The sequence below is a fragment of the Corvus moneduloides genome, chromosome 16 (genome assembly GCF_009650955.1).
Source record: "Corvus moneduloides isolate bCorMon1 chromosome 16, bCorMon1.pri, whole genome shotgun sequence".
Taxonomy (NCBI): Eukaryota; Metazoa; Chordata; class Aves; order Passeriformes; family Corvidae; genus Corvus; species Corvus moneduloides.
Genome location: NC_045491.1, coordinates 5,697,988 through 5,716,581, shown reverse-complemented (window position 1 = coordinate 5,716,581; position 18,594 = coordinate 5,697,988). Strand labels below are relative to the sequence as shown.

At 41.8% G+C, this 18,594-nt stretch overlaps 1 protein-coding gene across 1 annotated transcript in view; it reads left to right on the top strand.

Annotated features, from left to right (window-relative positions):
* The window catches only part of MAD1L1 (mitotic arrest deficient 1 like 1), a 348,979-nt gene that overhangs the window by 88,812 nt on the left and 241,573 nt on the right, over nucleotides 1-18,594 (top strand). Inside the window, exon 11 of the mRNA XM_032126012.1 lies at nucleotides 13,553-13,697. Within this exon, the coding sequence (XP_031981903.1) occupies nucleotides 13,553-13,697 (145 nt within the window). The remainder of the gene's footprint in view (nucleotides 1-13,552; nucleotides 13,698-18,594) is intronic.

The window sequence follows — 18,594 nt, the reverse complement described above, 5'->3', positions numbered from 1 at the left end:
GTCCTTATGGGAACTGTGGGTTCCTCATTTTCAGCAGAAGCCTTGCTTAGCTTTGCCTTATGCTGCTAAAAGCTGACTTACACAACCTACTAGTAAGATAATTTATTGGGTCTTGCATGTTGTCGTTTCTTCATCCTTCAGTAAACTTTGTTTTCTGTACTATTGAATGAAATCTGGGGAAAAATCCCACCTTTTCTTCTGGGCCACTGGGTACATTTCTGCTGAAATACCTGGAGTAACCAAAGTGGCTGTGACTTGTAAATTCTCCTGCCTCAGAGTGAATTAAATGACGAAGGGAAGAGCTGCCAAACATGGATTCTTGATCACTGCTTTCTTCTTTCAAAAGAGTAGCGAAGACAGAAGAATTCTCTGACTGAAGATGATCCCTGCTGGAAGTTAGATCTGGGAACACACATATTGGGAGTGTTTCAGAAAGCAGTGACAGAACTCAGGAGTCTCAGATTTTAGTCAGACCAACGCCTTCTTCCCCCTTTTGTTGTCATTCCAGAGATCTAACAGACTCTTGAATACAGGGTACAAAATTGTTTCTTCTTTTACATTTAGTTCTTCATCTTTCTTGCTTCATTTAAAGTTGTTTTTCTGATCTGCATTCGTGTTACCGTTTGTTCCCATGGGAGTGATTAGATGGTGCCAAAGCACAGAGAGCAGAGTCCTTGAAGCAGCTGAATGGGGAAGACACTTTACTACGAGAAAAGTGCCCTGGGACATGAATTGCTTTAATTAAAACCTTCAGGCAAAAGTTACAAGTCTCAAAGTACATCACATGTAAATCAGATGGCAGTTACTGTTTTCTAATGTTGTTTGATGTGTATTACAGTTGGGCAAATCTGTTTCGCAGCAGTTATACACCTACAGTATAAATCTATCTTTTCATATTGCCCTAAAGATGTTAAGAAGTCTTTTTATGCACAAGAGTCAGAGCCCCCAAAACAGCATTCTGTGCGTGAGTGCAACAGTTGGAGGCTAAACACTGTTAAATTGACTGTTAAAAGAAGTGATTGTGCAGTAACTTTGGACGTGGGAGTCTCTCTAATGGATTGCAGAAGTAAACAGGTTTTTCCAAGACCTCCTGTGATTATATACATAGGAAAAGCCCCATCAGAGAGGCCAGACAGTATTTAAAAATATATAAAAAATTAATGCTTGCAACCCTTGCAGTGCTACAGAGGATAAACCAGTCCAGATACTCTTCTTTAATATGCATTGATAAGTACTGTGTTCTCTCTCTCTCTCTCTCTATATATATACATTTATACACTGTACATATAACTGTATATATATTTCAGGAGCAGGAATTTGCTAAGTCTCTACCAGCAGTGAGATGCCAAGCTCTTATCTGAGAGTTTCCACTCAATATCCCAGTGAGGCCGTGGTTCCCTGTCATGCCTCCGGTTGCACCGGGGAGCAAAACACCCCTCCCCACCTCCTCTCCCCCTGCCAAAGTGCCTGATACTAACCTTTAGGAATAATGACAACAATGATTCATTATTAATAAGTTAACCTAGGCTATATAAGGCTTGACTTCTTCTGTCTGCCTTGCTGAGTTTGATGTGTATTTCCCTTCCAGAGAAAAAGAAAACCCTGCTCAGAATGGCCGTGGGGTTCTCTTTATAAGATGTCTGCTTCTGCTTAAGTGGGCTGATGGTAGATTGGAAGCATTTCATTGCTGCTGATGGCAAAGTGATACTTCATACTTCACTGGAGATTTCTGAACTCCATCAGTCCTTTACTGCTTGGAGTCAGCATGGTTTAATAGTAGCTGAAGATCAAGGCTAGAAATAAAATAAATTTAAAAATAAAAGGAGGAGGCAAGATTTCAACCCTGCCTCTCAGGCGTTTCTCTGCCTGGCAGCGGAAAGTTTGCTCACCTTCTGCATTAATATTTTGCTGTTACCAAAATCGCTACACTTGCCTTCCTTACAGAGTGAGAAACAGCTGAATACTCTTACACTTTCTGTATAAATGAAATATCATTTGGATATCTTAGTTTAATGTGCAGGTGTCATGCCCGTCAGCAGGGCACTTTGTATCTTCAAATACTATACCAGTAAGTGTCTTTATTTGCACACAGGCAAATTAAACTTACTTGTCCCCAGTGTATTCCCATCCCTGTTAACATCCCAGATATTTGCTTTGTGAATTTCCTTTATCAGAACTCCTAGGTTGTCCCCTGCTGCCACAAAATCCTTCAATTGCCTTTCTTTGGACATCTGGTGGTATTAATTTTGTGGTGGACCTCAGACAAGAATATTCTGCCTAGTTACATTTCTGGCTGCTGGTGTGGCAGCAAGTATTGTTAGTAGTTATTGCTGGGTATTGATTTGCATTTTCAAGCTTCCTTTCATCAAAGACCATTAATAAGCCATGTAGTGATTGGTTTCTTTTTCAGCAGCTTCAGTAAAGATTGATGTAAACAAACTCACAACCACCAGGGAGATGTCCCAAAATAGCAGTCCTGGTATCTTGCTGTGTGTCCCAGCAGGACTCTGGCTGTTCTGTGGTTGGAACTGGTGGTGGGATTTTGGTACAAGCTGGTGTCTCTGCTTAATTCTGGTTGTGTCTGCACTGCTTCCTTGTGATGGAAGATGGGGTGTCTCCAGGGTGTGACTATTGGTGTAGTCTTCGTCCGGGGCATGTATAAGGTCATCGATTTATGGTTGTATCAGGCTCTTCCTCTCTTGTTGCAGACAAGCTGTGTCACAGGTCCCACGTCCTCCAGTTCTGTGGATCCTGTGGCTGATGGAACACGGTGTTGTTCTCGCCTCTGGTGAGAGAGGGGAGTTTGTATAGGAGATTTGCTCAGTACCTTGCTGTGCTGTGTAAGCAAAGAATCCTTCTATCAATTCATACAAGAACTAACCCTGCCTTTTTAAAGGTCATTTCTGTCTCAGTCAGCTCTTAAAGTTCAAGAGGAAATAAACTGCTTAGAGTTGGCATTTTTCAAGTCAAGTGTCAACTTTTCAAGCCCCCGAGCTAGTGAATGCGGAGGAAGGAGAGATTAATAAGTGAGCTGCTTGCTTGATACAGTGATTGTGCAGAAACGTTCCCTTTTTTCTTTCCTCTTTATGGGGCTTTGGAACGAACATCATTGAAATATCTTACTTTCTCCTTTTCACTTTGCAATGCAAAAGTACCCAAAGCTCTTTAGAAGTGCTTCTTTCCTCATTAGTCCAGTGACAGCGAGTGGAGAGTTTGTCAGCTCCACTGAAGTAGGACGCAAGGAACATTTTATGACATTGCCAATACCTAAAACATCCTTTAACCAGCGATTCTTATTATCCAGTGGGAACAAAACTCCCTCTCAGGTCTCTGAGCAGGTGCCTGCCCTTAACTGCATTGACGCCTTTTCCCATGCAGGAGACGCTGGATCGATAAGGAAATAACCAGGAAGAATGGGCTGCATTAATCAGGTACAATGGAGGCAGCAGGGGAGATGATGAGGGAAGACAGGTGGCAATCGAAGGATGTGCTGAGCACAGCCCATCAACTGGCTGCCAAAGTGCCTCTATTGAGCATGGGGGACGTGGGCTGGGGGTGGCCAGCTCTAATTGTGCTGATGGGCAGCTCCAGGGAGAGCGAGCTGTCTCCCAGTTACTGCCTTGGGGTTTTAGTTTTGGTCTTGCCAACTTCTTGTCAATTTGTTTTGCTGGCCCGCCTGAACTCTCATTGAAGGTTTTCTTTTTTCCTTCCTAAAGGAGTTTGCAGAAATAAACACATCAGTGGCATTGTCTTGTCGTGCTTTGCTTTAAATAAAGTGCCATGGTAAGAACAATTTTTGACAGTGACAGATAAATCAGCCTCGCCAAGTATCTCTGCACAGTTACCCTATCCCTGGAAGTGTTCAAGCCAGGCTGGAGGGGGTTCTGACAACCTGGTCGAGTGGAAGGTGTCCCTGCTGATGGCAGGGAGGTTGGAATGACATGATCTTTCAGATTCCTTGTAACCCAAATCATTCTGTGATATTCCAGACCATATGATGTCATGCTCTGCTGGGGTTAAACCAAGACAGTGATGAATTATGGTGCCTCAGTGCTGAGGGCAGAAACTTCTCCCTACACCTGTTGAACCCAGGACTATCATCCTACCCCTCCAACATGGAGCTGGTTCATGTGTGATTTGTGATGCCAGCTGGCTGACACCAAATTACATTGACCAGAGCATTTCTTTCATGAGTGATACAAAACCAAAATTACTTGGTTGCCATGTCTTTAAATTCATTTGCTTGTCACAGCTTTACCACAAAACAAGGGATTTGACTTGTCTGCTCATCTAGTGATTTTGAAACCTGAAACTGCTGCTATTTACATGTCCACCTAACTGGTTTCTCTATAAGTATTCATGACAAAAAGATTGCACTGAATGTAGTATTGTTTTATTAAACACTTAAAAATATTGATGCAGAAGAATTGATGTAACAGGACTGTAAACACAGTAGTTCTGGCAGTTCTCCTTCCATGGTGACAGCTTTATTCCCCTTGCCTTGTGCTGGTTTATGGGTTCTTTGAGCTAATTTTGGGGATAAAAATTAGAGGAAGATAAGGACAGTTTCAGCTAACTCTACTGTTTTGCCTCATTCTTGTTCGTAGATGCGTATTTTTGCTTTTATGTTTTGGGTTTGTTTTTTTTTTTTTTTTCCCTTTTAGAAAATATTTTTAAGTACTATTTTCCCCATGAGGAAAATAGGTACTTGAAAGACAAGGTCAGGGTTGCAAAGTGAAGCTCTCAGGGGGTGGGAAATGCCAAATTCAAGTCACCAGACGCCTCTTTAGTCTGGTTTCCTATAGCATGCAGCATTCTTGTTTCACTTGGCAGAGATGGCACATTATGTTGACTTAATGAGCAGTTATTAATGCTTTTCTACAGAGAAATTTAATAATTTATTAGTTATTTCTTTTGCTGGTCCTGTTATACCAGATGTAAGCCAAGGAGAAAGTGTAGCCTTATTTTTGGAGTATATGGAATATTTAGAACATGTTCTTTCAAAACAGTTACCCAAGGCTTCATATGGCCTGAGTAGCTGCTACTGATTTCTGCAGCAGTGTCAGTGCCCAGCTCAACACCAAGGGCTGTCCAATGACTGAGCACCAAGGACTGCTTTAAAAAGGTCATGGTATCACCAGGAACTCTGGCAGAGGCAACAATTGGAACCAGATTTTTTTGGGAGACTTTCAGTTGCCTTAATGTGAGACGATTCTCTTCAAGCAATTTCTGTGCTTCATTAATCTTCCAAATTCTGCAGCAAATGAGGCAGAGATCCTGCAGAAAACAGATGCAGTTAGCAGTGAATCCTGATTTGTTGTTAGAACATGGTAGAAAAGATCCTACACTTGCATGTCATGGTGTTGGTGACCAAAGATATGGTGGCACTCGGAAAATCCATGGTTACAGGTCAGGTTACTTGGTCATGGAATTTTTAAGATCTTTGCAGACTTAGTATGCATCCATATTGTAGATTTAAGGATTAGCAGGTCTGTTACAACTCTCTGCTTAATATGGCTTGGATCCTGGTAGACTGCTTTGACATAAGCTGAGTCAAAGCAGGTGGGAGGCAGATATGAGATGGAGTTAAATTGGTGCTTGTGAGAAAGAAAAGCCAAGAGCAGCAGTCTGGCAGAGTGCTTGTCACAGATAGCTGAGTGACTTTGCAGTCATTCCTTTGCTTTTATCTGTACCAGTGTCCCCATGGGTAAATGCTGGGGGGTAGCACTTAATTGTTTGGGTTTATTTGTTGTCAACAAGTAACACTACAAATTCTCTTCTGAGTCCCTAGTGGAAACTGAGACAAGTTTTCATCACATAACCTGGAGGGGTTTCCACTGTCAAAAGCCTGATGCTGAAATGCTGAGCCATAGCTTTGGATTTTAGTGAGAGTTACAGTGGGGGTCCATCACTGAATTGTTGTGCAAAAAATATTTTAGATAATTGTGTTTCTGTAAATTTGTTCAGGTAGTCTTAGATTCAGATATTAAAAGGAAAAAAAAGTGACTGAGCAGTAATATACAATCCTCATTTCAATCCTCATTTCACTGTGGAGTACTGTAATGCACATTGGAAATGAGGTCTCACTGGAAAAGGTAATTTGAAACAGATCCGCAGAACCTTCACAAAGCTGTAATGAGTCACCAGTCTGTGAGGACTCACTTGCTATATTGCAGGGGAGGGTTTAATGTTTTGTTTTTCTCATCTAAACACTTTGACCCTTCTTATTTTATTAAGATAAGCCATTATCTAACTGTCAAGAGCCTAGAATTTCAGCAGATTTGTTTGCTGACAAGTTGGTTCAGCACGACCATTCTCCTACTCATTTCTTTCACCACTTCAGGCAAATTTTCCTTTTTTTCACTCCTCTTTTTCAGTTCTTTATTCTTTAGAGCTCCTCAGCTCTCATGCTATTCCCAGATGACTTTCCTGCTCTCTTGATAAGTGTTGGTTGGAATGTATAACACAAACTGGAAATATTCTTAGCCACACATGGTGTTCATGTTAACCAGTTGCTTGTGTGGTGTGGCTGTGTTGGAGAGTTGGCCCAGTGGCTTGACAGCTTACTGGGAGGGAGAAGAGTTATTATGTGCACTTTTTAAAGTTCATAGTACTGGACTGGGTTGAGAAAACTGTGCAATGCCTTCACCTGTGACTGTGCAACAAACTGAAATCCTTGGGATGTGTATTTGGGGCTGAGTTGTGGGGAAGGACAGAGGTAGGGGCTTAATCCCTTTAGTGAGGGAGCAGCAGAAAACAGATTAGTACAAAAAAAAAGTGAGAAGTTTTGACTTTCTTCATCATATTTGGGCGCAGCCATGAGTTCCTCCAGCCCACCTGTGTGATTATAGATTGGTAACTGGTGGGGCCAACTGCATTATTCATTCTGGTTCAGACTGAAATGAAATCATCGAGGGCAATTTTCTGTGTCACACTTCAAGGTCAGACGAGAGTATTTATTATTCCTTCTCTGTTTATCTGTGAATGCAAATTGAATTTAGTGATTCAAATTGATGAAATGTTAGAAATATAAAACTCATCAGAGCCGACACGAAGAGAAATTACTGGGTAGAGCTGGCCAGTGACTTCACCAGCCCATGTAGAGGCCTCTGTTTTGATTAGTAATTATTTCAGTCTTTGGATTTTCTCATTCAGAGTTTTGTTTCAGTTGTTGTCATTTTTGTTTTCAAAGAAAAAAGTGTAATAACACTTTGAAGCATTTAGAATTTGAATTAGATGATGTAAATTAAGCCAGCTGCAGAGAGGGTGCTTGGATCCTGGCTGGAGAAAAGGTTTCCTTTCAAAATTCTTCCTTGGGGTTGTTTTTGGGGGGCTTGTTTGTTTGTTTTCCTCTCTCCTATGACAGTTCCTTTTCTCCAGTATTTTACTCCCTTGTGCTGGATGCTCAGAGCTGGGTGAGGAGTGATGGGGAAGGGAGCAGACATTTGGCATCTTTTGGTGCTGAAGCTCCACGTGTTCCCTTACTGGCAGCATCGTCCACAGGCTGACCTTCCTCGCTAGCCAGGGTTGTTAGGAGAACCCAAACTAGGAGCTGCAAAGGGGACCAAATGAGCAGAACTCCTAATGAAATAATGGAGTGGAGATGCTCCCTTCCCAGCTCCCTGTAATGCCTTTTGAACAGTTCAGTGAACATCTTGGCTTGGTTTGGTGGATCAGCCTGTGGTCAGAGGGCATCTGTGGGCATCCTGTTCTCTGCAGTGTAGGAAAGACACTTTAAACTTGTTCTTGTCTCAGAATGGGAGTGGAAAATCCTTTTCAGTGAATGCCCTTTTAAAATAGTCCATCCTCCATAATGCCAAATGCCACATGGAAATGATGCAAGAAGAGATGACACATGCTGTACTGGCTATATGCTGTGTTAATCATCATAGAGGACTCTTGGTTTTAACCCCAGCTTTTTAATTACTTGCATTTTATTAAGAACATTTAGTATTTGCTTCTCTCCAAGCACTGCAAAGGGAATCCATTTGCTCAGGGTGTAACTGATGCCTGACTTCTTGTTGATTCAGAAGAAGAGCCATGAGCATCTGCACATACCAGAGGCCCTTAAAGATTTGTCTACATAAGCTAATATCAATCCCTTTGTTTATTCAACCAGCAGCTTAATTGTTCCTGTAGCCAGTTGTACTGAAGGCAGCAGCATTTTCAAGTGTAGTAAGTGCACAGCCAGCAGTGTGGGCTCAGTGGTTTTTAAATACCAGTAAAAGTTTTATTTGCCAAATACATGCCTTTAGTAGAAGCTTTGGCCTTATGAACACTTGAGGTTTAGAGGCTTAGAAAAAGGACATTTATGCCTCTAGTTATCTCCCCCTTGAAATATTTTACATTCCAGAATTCAGTGATGGATGTTGAAACTATTGATGTTTCCACATAAAACCAAAACAAACCATGGATGTTCCTCTTGTGTTAAGACACTGCTTTCATTCTCATCTTGATGGTGATGTGGAAGGCATGTTTAGAACTGTGACAGTGACTCTCTCACCGAGTGGCTGATTGAGTGTCCGTTCAGGTAGAGCCACCCTGGCCTGTGCATTTTGGCAGCGTGCCTGGGCTTGGCTCCTTTGGCTCGCTGCCGTCAGCAGAGCCCCGTGTGCTGCAGCGTGTTGGCCCTGTAATGAAAGGAAGCACAGGGTGCCTGATGTGAATTTCTTTTAGTAAATCTTAACTCCTGCCAGTCAATTATGGCCATTGTACTGGGGCTGGGGCAGAAAATGTGTGTTATTTCTTTCCTCTAACTGTTCACTTTGGTGGAGCTGCGTTTCTGAGCCTGATAGTTACGCTGCTGGTTAGGGAGTAAAATTAAATACTGTCTCACAGATAAAACATTGTCAGTGTACCAATAAAGCTCCAAATGTCTGTCTGCTTCTTAGCCATTTCATCTGGCCACACTAGCAAAATAATTCTCTTTATGTTGTTCTCTCATTATGAATTCAGTATGATTCCAGTCTTCCTTGTACATCGAGCAGCAATGTGATGTATGATCTGTTTACTTTTGAATGATTTTTGATTTATGGAAGCCTGATGCTGATGAGTTATACAAAAGATCTTTGAGAAAATACAAGGTGTGAACCAAGAGAAAGTTTGCTGAAGACTTGGGAGAAATAAATAGCAAGAAGAAAGCTTGTTTTCCCACCAACTCTCTGTAGATGGTTTCATGCAGTATTTTGTGTAGCAGTATTTCATCTGGCTCTCTGTGAGGCACAGTTAAAGCTTTAAATAAAATATAGCCCCTGTGAACTTCTACTAAAGATGTTCATATTTTGTATGATTTCTCTTTCTGAATGTAGTGAGCAAATAGATAACACAGACCTGTTGGCCCCCACAACTCCCACAGCCCCTGTAGCAGGGCAAGATTTTGGGCAGGGGTGGGTGCTACTGCTTCCCTATACCCACAGATCTGTCTGTGAAGACAAAAGGAAGCAGAAAGAGATGGCAATCTTATTGTACTAAAAGTTAGCACCCGAACCTCTGACTTGTAGCACTAGAGTCCTCTCCTCCTTCCTGGTGGTTGCTTTTCTAGTTTACCTGCCTTAAATGTTGAACCAGTTTAGGCAGCTCCATTCTGCAGCTGTGTTCTCAGAGCTCCAATCAGTCTTTTCAGTAACATTTTGTAATAGATATTTTTTTCCCTTTTTAACATACGATGGATATTTTTCTGTTTTGCCAAGCCTCACCTTTTCTTTCTTTTCTTTCTTGTGTCCTGTCCCTATTTAAGTCAGACTGTTTTCACTTTCTCCCTTCTGTTTTTCCTTTTTAATTCCCATCCTGGATGCTGCCAAGGCAGGTTAGGCAGAGGCTGAGGGGGAAGTTGTCTGTGTCAGAAATTGGAGGTTGGAAGAATCCGTGAGGGAGGGCACAGGCAGGGATGTCCTGCTGCTATCCAGTGGGCAGTAAAAGACATGCTGGAGTTACCCTGTTTTTGCTTATGCCTTTGTGTTTGCTCAGAAAACCTGTGGGGGAGGAAGTGGGATGAAAAATAACATTTTTGTTCAGCCCTCTGTTTATCAGTTTCCAATGTGGTTGATGTGTGTACGTGTGGATTCATTGAGATGCCTGTGAGTTGTCAAGTTTCAGGAATGGGTGTTCCTTCATCCAAATGTCTTGCTACAAAACAATTTCCCTTATTTCTTTTTGCCTCATTAGCTTCTGGATTAACCCTTTTTTTTTGGGCTCTGGCACAAGAATGTTGATCACTGCAGCGCATTTCTCTTTTCTGTGCAATGGCAATGTTTTCCCTCTGTGCTCCCTCAGTGTTCTTCCCATCACACTCTGCTTTTCTCTTTGAAGTGATCTCCTTCCTGACAGTTGGCCCTGGTAGGTACACATGTCTCATCTTCTCCTGAGCTACAACATGACCCAGACAGTGTTGCTCTTCTAATTGTCGCTGTGGACCCCTTGTTTTCCTCCCAGGTTCATACACAGACTGGTTCTGGCATCCTGTTTGCTTTCCCTGTTATAGTTTTTTTGTAACTCTGAGGTGGTAACTTGGCTACTGAAAGGATGGAATGATTAAAATAATGTTTTATGGATCACTGGGTGGGCTGGGGGTGGAAAGCTGTCGGCTGCTTTTGTCATTTTTGAAGGAGATTATTAAAATGTATCTTATAGCTTCAGTATTCACTGTGTGCCCTCATTGTTCTCAGTCTTTCAAAGAATATTCTGGAAAATGAAGTTTTATCATTAAGATTGCATTAAAGTGGATTACAGAAGGGAAGAGCAAAATATGAAGAATCTCAACAGCTCAGAACAGAAAGATGTTGGCATCTCATTCAGTGGGATGTGGAACAAGGAACATTAATAGGCTGATAAACAGAAATGACTTTTTCTCTTTAAGGCTTAAAAGGTTTACTTTGAACTTGCAAAGATTTTTTAAAATGCCACTTCTTCAAGCTTATGTTGAATGGAGAACTTTGTGCCTCTTTTATTTTATTTTTTAATGCTCGTATTGAGTGAGCAATTACTTCTGAAAAGCCATAGGTGTCATCAGGGTGGAAGAAGAGTGCACAAGTCTGGCTTTAAAGGCTTTTGCTTCTCAGCACCTACTTTCAAATCCTGTTTTGTGTCAATAAGAAATAGGGCTTTCCTTTTGGATTTTTCCTTATAGAGGCAGTTCATATTGTATTTGGTGCAGTTTCTGGAAGAATTATCAATCTGTCCTGAGAGAGGAAGAAAGGATCTCAATAATGTACTTTGGCATGGTGTGGAGAGTTGTGAGGGAGTTGAATTTCACGCCTCCCATAGCAAGGAAACCTATGGTAACAGTCAGTTCAGGGAATTTGAGGATTGTCCCTGCTTTCAGAGACATCTCTGGCATTTGAATTTTAGGTACATTAACATCAAATTTGTACTGAGGCTGAAATATAAACAGATGAAGGTGTTATTTCCATGCAGTGGCTGAGGAAATTGCCCATTTGTCTCTGCTCAACTTCTCTCATGTTTTAAAACAGTTGTTTTCCAACCTAGTTTGAGAGTTTTGTGTGTGGCTGAATGTCTGAGCTGCGAAGCTCAAATATTTTTCATTATTTTGGGAAGGAAGCCTAGCACATATCTCATTTTTCTTGGTGAATGTCAAATCAATCATCATTTGTCGGTCCACTCAACATTTATAGAAATAATACACAGTATTGGGAGATTAAGAAAAAAAGATTTCTCCATTGCCTTATCAAAATGTTCTGCAATAATCAAATGTGAGATTTTGGCTGTTTCATAGTAATGAATCTTATGTTTGCATTTTTTTATTTTGTTCTGACTCTAATCAGGACAAACGTTCTTTGATAAAGCAAAAAATATTTGCACTAAGGTTTCTGTAGTGTTGTTTTAATTGTTGTAACACATATATCACAGTTAATGAGGATTGTGTACTTATATTTACCCTATGCATAAAAAGGAATATTGTTGAACAAACTGCAATGAGTCTTAAGGCAGAAATTGAGGTTACCAGGTCTTACCCATCCTTTCTACCCTGTTTCAAGAACTGACCTGCTGCAAGCTTGATAGGCTGACCCATGGGCATGTTCCATCACCAGAGATGTTACTCTTGGCACAGGTACCCCTCTTAACTGATTAATTAAAACAGATCCAAGGAAGTGCTGGTGCCCTGGCAATGCAATTATCGAGTTTCAAATGCAGATGTGAAGCCCCTGTGAAGAACCTTCCCACCTGAATACAGCAATGAAGAGACTATTTCACAGTTCCCAATTATTAAATTGGTCTGTGAATGGTTTGAAATTGAACTGGAGCTTTAAACAAGTTTCTAATTCATCCTGTGCTTTAAAAGAAATACTTTTTTCAACGAGAAGGATTTTGAGGCAGGGAGACGGCTGCTTTGGAATTCTTGTGAATTCCTACATACATTTCCCAAGAAATACAATTTGGTGACCTGGCAGCCCAGGTTGTACTTGATTTATGCTAGAAGTATTCTTGAAGTATTCCCTTTTGGATCTATCTAAACAGTACCTTAACAATAGTGCTATTTCATTTAAAAGCATTTTTATTTATTTTCTTTCAATTATAATGATGAATAAGACCCCTTAGAAGCACTCATAAATTTTCCAGTGTTGTTTCTAGCATTAGAGAAACAAAGTTCTGTTCCTGACTAAGCTGGAGATGTTGGGTTTGATCTTTCTCACTTGCTTGAGGGTTTTTGACTTGTGTGCAATACTTTTATTTCATGTCTTGCTCGCTCATTAAATACTTAGTGCAGTCTCGGATAAACTCGTCATATTTAAATAATGAACTGACTCTTAGCAATCACAGGAGTGATTTCACTTTTATTTTGTTATTGATCAAGTGCTTTGCCAGCAGTTGATGTGTGATGAGCTGCTTGATGTGAGCCTTGGAGCAGCTGCCCACCACTGTCCCAGCAGCAGTCTGAGGGCTGAAGGGCACATGTGGAGAGCTTCTCCAGGAGCACGCAGATAATTGTGCATCACCACAGCATGCTGCACAGAGAACTGAGAAGAAGATGGCCCAGGCTATACTGATTTAATTGAGAATCATGTCTACATCTCAAAGGAAGTGCTAATCACCTGGCCTCAGAAGACATTTCTTTTCCAACATAGGTTGCTGGCAAGAGCAATGTGCAGGTGGTGGCTGTAATTACTTGCTGAGTACTATCTGTCAGTCAAAATAGATCATATTAAACCTACTTTTTCTTCTACTTTGTTAGAAAAAAATGAAAAGATTCAGTAGAACCCAAGATCGTGCGTTGTTTGTTGAAAACAAGGCACGTTCTCAAAGGCAAATGGATTGATTTTAGAAACAGATATGCAATTATTTAAATGCTTCGTACATGTGAGGTTCCAGTAATTGCCTTGTGCTGCACAACAAGGCTGTCCCTGGGGTGGTTCTTCTTCTCTCACATCTTTTTCTGACAGCAGCTGATAATGCAGCTACCCGGTTTCCAGTGGCACAGCTGTAAGATGAGAGTGACCCTGGGTGCTGTGTCACGGTGATGCTTCTCCTCTGAGGCTTTCCTGATCTCTCTGATGATTGAGAGGCAGCACTCACAGGTCTCTCTTATCTTTCTCAGTGCCCGAATGCTGGAGAAGGTCCGGCAGCAGCTACAGGAAGAAGTCCTGCGTGTTCAGAGCCAGCTCTTGGATGAGAAGAAGAAACGAGAGCACCAGGAAGCGCTGGTCAGGCGGCTGCAGAAACGTGTGGTGCTCCTCACCAAGGTGAGTTCCTACGCCATGTTTGGAAAAGTCCTTGTTCCTTTCTGCCAGGTGCAGCCGTTCCTATTTCTTCTTTTTTCACCTCCATAACTGGTGCTATAAAACTGTTCTGGGGTCTTTGCATAATGGGTGCTGTGGGAGACATGAAACCTGTCTTTAGGGCTTCATTGGAATGGAAGTACCAGTGCCTCCTAAAACGCTGCTAATGTTCCCCCCAAGCTGGGCACATGCTGTGCTGAGGATACGTGACTTTGTCTGAGGCTTGGCATTGATGTGAGGGCAGAGAATTGAATCATGTTGTTGCTGGAGTGTTTTGAGCCACTGAAGGGAATTTATAATGGCTTTGGCTGCATTGCCTCCTTTCCTAAAGAGAACGAAGTGGCGGCACCTTGTCAACTGTTCCTGTGGAAAAACAATTTACAGAGAGTAAGAGATTTGCCTTCCTCTTGCGCTGGAAGTCTGTTCAAATATAATGGCAAGCACTAGACCAGTAAATTGAAAATACGTTTTAAGATTCTTTCTATAGAATATATCAAAGGGGTCTGCATCATCCTATATCAGGTGTACTCTCACCATGAAATTCTATACAATAATTCTGAAGTCCACAGAGCATTGAAAATTTTATATTAAATTCTGAGAGCTCTCTTTCCACAAAGGGAATAATAATTTGCTGTAGTCAGAATGAGAGTTACTTCACTTTCTAAGAATACTCCTTGCAAAACTTCCCTCATCTAAGCAATCTCCCTGGTGTTATAAAGCTGCTCACGTAAATGAGCTTATATGTGTGCAGAAGGTCAGACTCCAGTAGTCAAAACTCATGAGAGGGAGCCAGGCACATCACCGTGATGGGAGGCAGGAGGGGGAAGAACAGCTCTGGTGCCTGAGCTTTAGGCTTTGATTTTCAGTGTCAACTAAAGCGTTTTGATCGATTTTAATTGCTCTGCACCCAATTTTGTATAATTCCCATGTCATTGTTGAGCCAAAGAAGCTGTGATGTATGGTGCAGTAAGCAGGGCTCTTGAAGCATGAAGCAGCCACTTTACAAGAGGATATTCCATCAGGTCTTCTGACTGCAGAGTTTGATGCCTTGGAGAGTCACAAAAGTGCAAAGAGAAAAATGACAGCAGTTCTTTCAGCTTCACACTGAGGCTGGCACTGCAGTCAGGGTGGATGGACCAAACTCTCTGCATGGAATCAGAAAAGGCATCTCCTCCTCAGCCCTTCTCCTGCCCCCAGCAGCAGACAGCTCTCCACAGTGTTCTACTTTGGAACTGCCATGGCTGGATAAGACACAGGGGGATACTGAGCCTGATAAAAAACCTGTCTTTATAACCTTCTCAGCTGTCTAATGTTGTGCTGGACTGCTCAGCCCTGAAGGAAGCTTCTCAGATAGTTTCTAAAATATTCCCTCTGTTAACTTTATTTCCAATGCTCAGCAGAAATACTTTTTTGTCATAGAACTCAAAAATACCATTACTTTTCTTTAAGTATGGGATAAAACCACAACAGAACTTTGGCATGTGATGGATTGTACCCTGATTTATATGAAAAGACAAACCTTTGCTTCGTTGGCTGGGCTCCCCCTGAAGAGGAGTATAGGAAAAGTTGAAGTGTTCTTCATCAGACCATCACAAATAAACTTGTGTTTTGACAGGGGAGGTTTTCAGTGTGCTCAGTGATTCCTCAACTGACCTGTTTTGAAGGAATAAGGACTTTGCTGTTCTCTGAAGATTTATATTCCATCCAGAGAACGCTGGGGTCCTTTGTGAAGAAGTACATGCATTATGGTACTTGGACAATCTATCCTTGGCACTGTTACTCCTGCTGGTTGCTCTTCTCATGCAAAATCAGAAGAAGGAATTTCATTTAATTTAAAAAAATGTAGTATTGTGATTTAAAATGAGATTGAGCAAATATATTTCCTGTCAAAAATAATTATTTTACATTGAAAGCATATCACCTAGAATGGTATTTAATCATCTAATTAGTGGCATCAGTACTATAGCGTGCTTCTATGTAATTTGAGAATGGAAAAGATGAGTTCCCTCTATTCAATCTTTGTCTTGTTAAATAGGACTGTGAAAATCTAATTTGGGGGGGAGTATTATATATATGATCAAATTGCTATTGCTTTTGGTGGTATGACTTCTGCATTTGTGTATGTTTGACCCTCTACTAGGGCAGTGAATCAGTTCCTGTGTGCTGAGCAAACACGGCCTGAAAGGCATCAGAGGTGTTCAACAGTGCAAGCTTAATGCTGTAACAGTTTTCCTTTCTTTGGGCTCAAATTGGAACCTGGAAGTCTCAGTCCTAGAATATGTTTTAAAATATGAATAGAAAACAGCAAGTTGTTCTTCGTTTGGTAACAGCAGTACCAAATATTCCAGTAGCAAATGTCCTCTCTTCAGGGGATACTTGCTTTGCCAGTCTGACTCCTTCTCACTTCTGTGGCTACTGATTTTTTTTTCCTCAAGATTGAAGCAATACTTCGTGGCTCTTACAGGCTGCCTGTCTCACTTGTCAGTCGTGCTCAGTTGCTGCTCACCACAGTCTCTGTCTTGGTTGCTCTCATATTTCCATTTCAGTGCATTTAACGTCTCTGTCCATTGCTTCCTTCCTCGCCTCATTTGCTTCTTTAGGGCTTTCTTGATCTTACTTGGGCCTTTCCAGTTGGTTTACTGCTTGGAAGTGGCACAGCTGTCAGTCTAGGATACTTCAGTGCATCCCTACAAACCTCTCTTCCCTGGCAGAGTAGAGGAACAGCATTCTCCAGTCTCTAACGTGTTACTGCAGTGGTCCAGCCCCATCGATTCCACTGCTGAGTGTGGGTGGGTGTAGGAGCTGCATCCTGATTGTTCCTGCTCACAGACTGTACTTTAGAACATGCTGGTTGATCATTTTGTCCCCTATGTCCTTGTAAATCAGGGCAATTCTTAAGTTTTCTGATTTACATGTTTACAGTGAAACATAAGACTAGATTTGGGCACCACCAAGGCTTTCAGACATTGATGGCTGGAAGGTTTCTCCTGGAGTGTCACTCCCTGCACTTAAGGTGATGAAACAGAAATTGATGTTTGAAGGGATGGATTCACTCTCTGTCAGAGATCTGCCTGGCTGGGCTTGCTGTCTGTCATGCTTTTTGCTTTCCCTTAGCTCAGAGTTTTGGGAAAATCTTTCATCTTTGCTTTAGTACCTGAGGTGGTTGTGATACAGCAGTACTGGGAGATACCTGAAATGCTGGGGAAACACCTAGTCCACCTCTGTCCTTTTCCCTGTTTGATTTACTGCTGTGTTTGCTTTGAATGCCAGGTTTACTCACACAGTTTTGTATTTGACTTTTGTGTTGTCCTTAAGCTTGTGAGTGTTTATCTTTTTCTGAGAGCTTTGCACACAGCTCCTGGTCTTTGTTTATGAAGTGGGCTTGTTAAAAACAGTCAATTCTGCTACTGAATGGCTAAAATTTGAATCTCTCAGGAAATTTTATATGATGTAGAGGCCTCCCAAAATGAAAAACCCTTTCTGAAATCCTTATCTGAGTGCAAGCAGCTGATTGAGTCAGTATTTCATGGAAAGAAAGCTCTGGTTATTTATTTCAGGAGGACAGCTTCCAGAGGGCACAACTGGGCCTCGTGCAGCAGAAATGAGGCTGGAGAACAGCAATAAAGGCACACTGAAAAGCTCCCAAAGACGTCTGATGTGGCCATCATCTCCTCCTCTCCTCCACCTGCTTGTGATCAGCCCTTACTGTGTTCCTTACTCAGCTGCTGCCAGGGTTCAGACCTGCCAGGCTCTTCCCCTGCACATGTTCAGTTCGGTGCCTCCCAAAAGCAATGATTCCTTCTGTGCCCAGAGCTGCCAGAGGTACCTGCAAGAAGCTGTAGAGTGAGTGGGAACAGCCCATAGCACGTGCTGCAGGTTTGACCAGAGACTAAATGCCCTGCTTTTTGCAGCCAGGGTGTGATCCTTTGCAGGAAGCTCAAAACTCAAAATGGGAAGCACAGTTTCGGTGACTTTTTGTAACTTATTCCAAATGAGGCCAATTTGCTCCTGAAGTTGTAGGCTTTATGAATGCACACTGCCATAATTGCAGCCCTTGCTCTCGTATAAGGCATAACACAAGGACTGAACTAATCTGCTTGTGTTGGATGTTGTTGTTGTTTCACTGTGTTTATTTCCTGTCTGTGCACTTGTCTGCCTTTGGGTACTCTCCTGCCCGGAGAAGAGACTGAAAAATTCCCTTTTGTTTCCTGAGCTCTCAACCAGATCATGTGATATGATAGGAAATCTGTTTCTATTGAGATATAATTTAGGCCATCACCATAAAAGTTAGAGATTAAACAAGTATTGATTAACCAACTCCAGCTGACTGCTGATACCACATGTTCCTGGAGATATCAGTCAGTGTGAAGTATATTAGTGACTCCCAGAGCTGAGAATGGCAAAGATGCATTAGAAATGGGACTAGGTAATTAAACTGTTCATTAAGCATGGCAGATGCAGAGTTCATGACTTGATTTGCCATCTGCTTTGTTTTGTAATCAGTAAAGATTTAAAATAATGCTGATGGCTTCTCTGTCGTATTGGGTCCTGCGTTATGTTTTTTTTGAGGGGGTAGGTAGATGATTTTAAAGCACAAGGAAGGATCTTAAAGTTCTGGGTGTGGAGATAAGAAGGTGAATTAAACCTTTTCCTGGGATATGGAAAAAATTAGTTGTAAATACAGCAGTCACTGTAGCACTGAAAACAGGCACTTTGGCAGGCAGATTCTTGTGACAGACCTTTTGGGCACCATGCCCTGAGCTGTGCTCTGCTTCCAGACAGCACAGCTGGCCTTGGGGCAGGTCTGAGCCTCTCCTCTGGGCTATGAGCAGTATCCAGTGCTTTCCCTGGGTTTTATGAT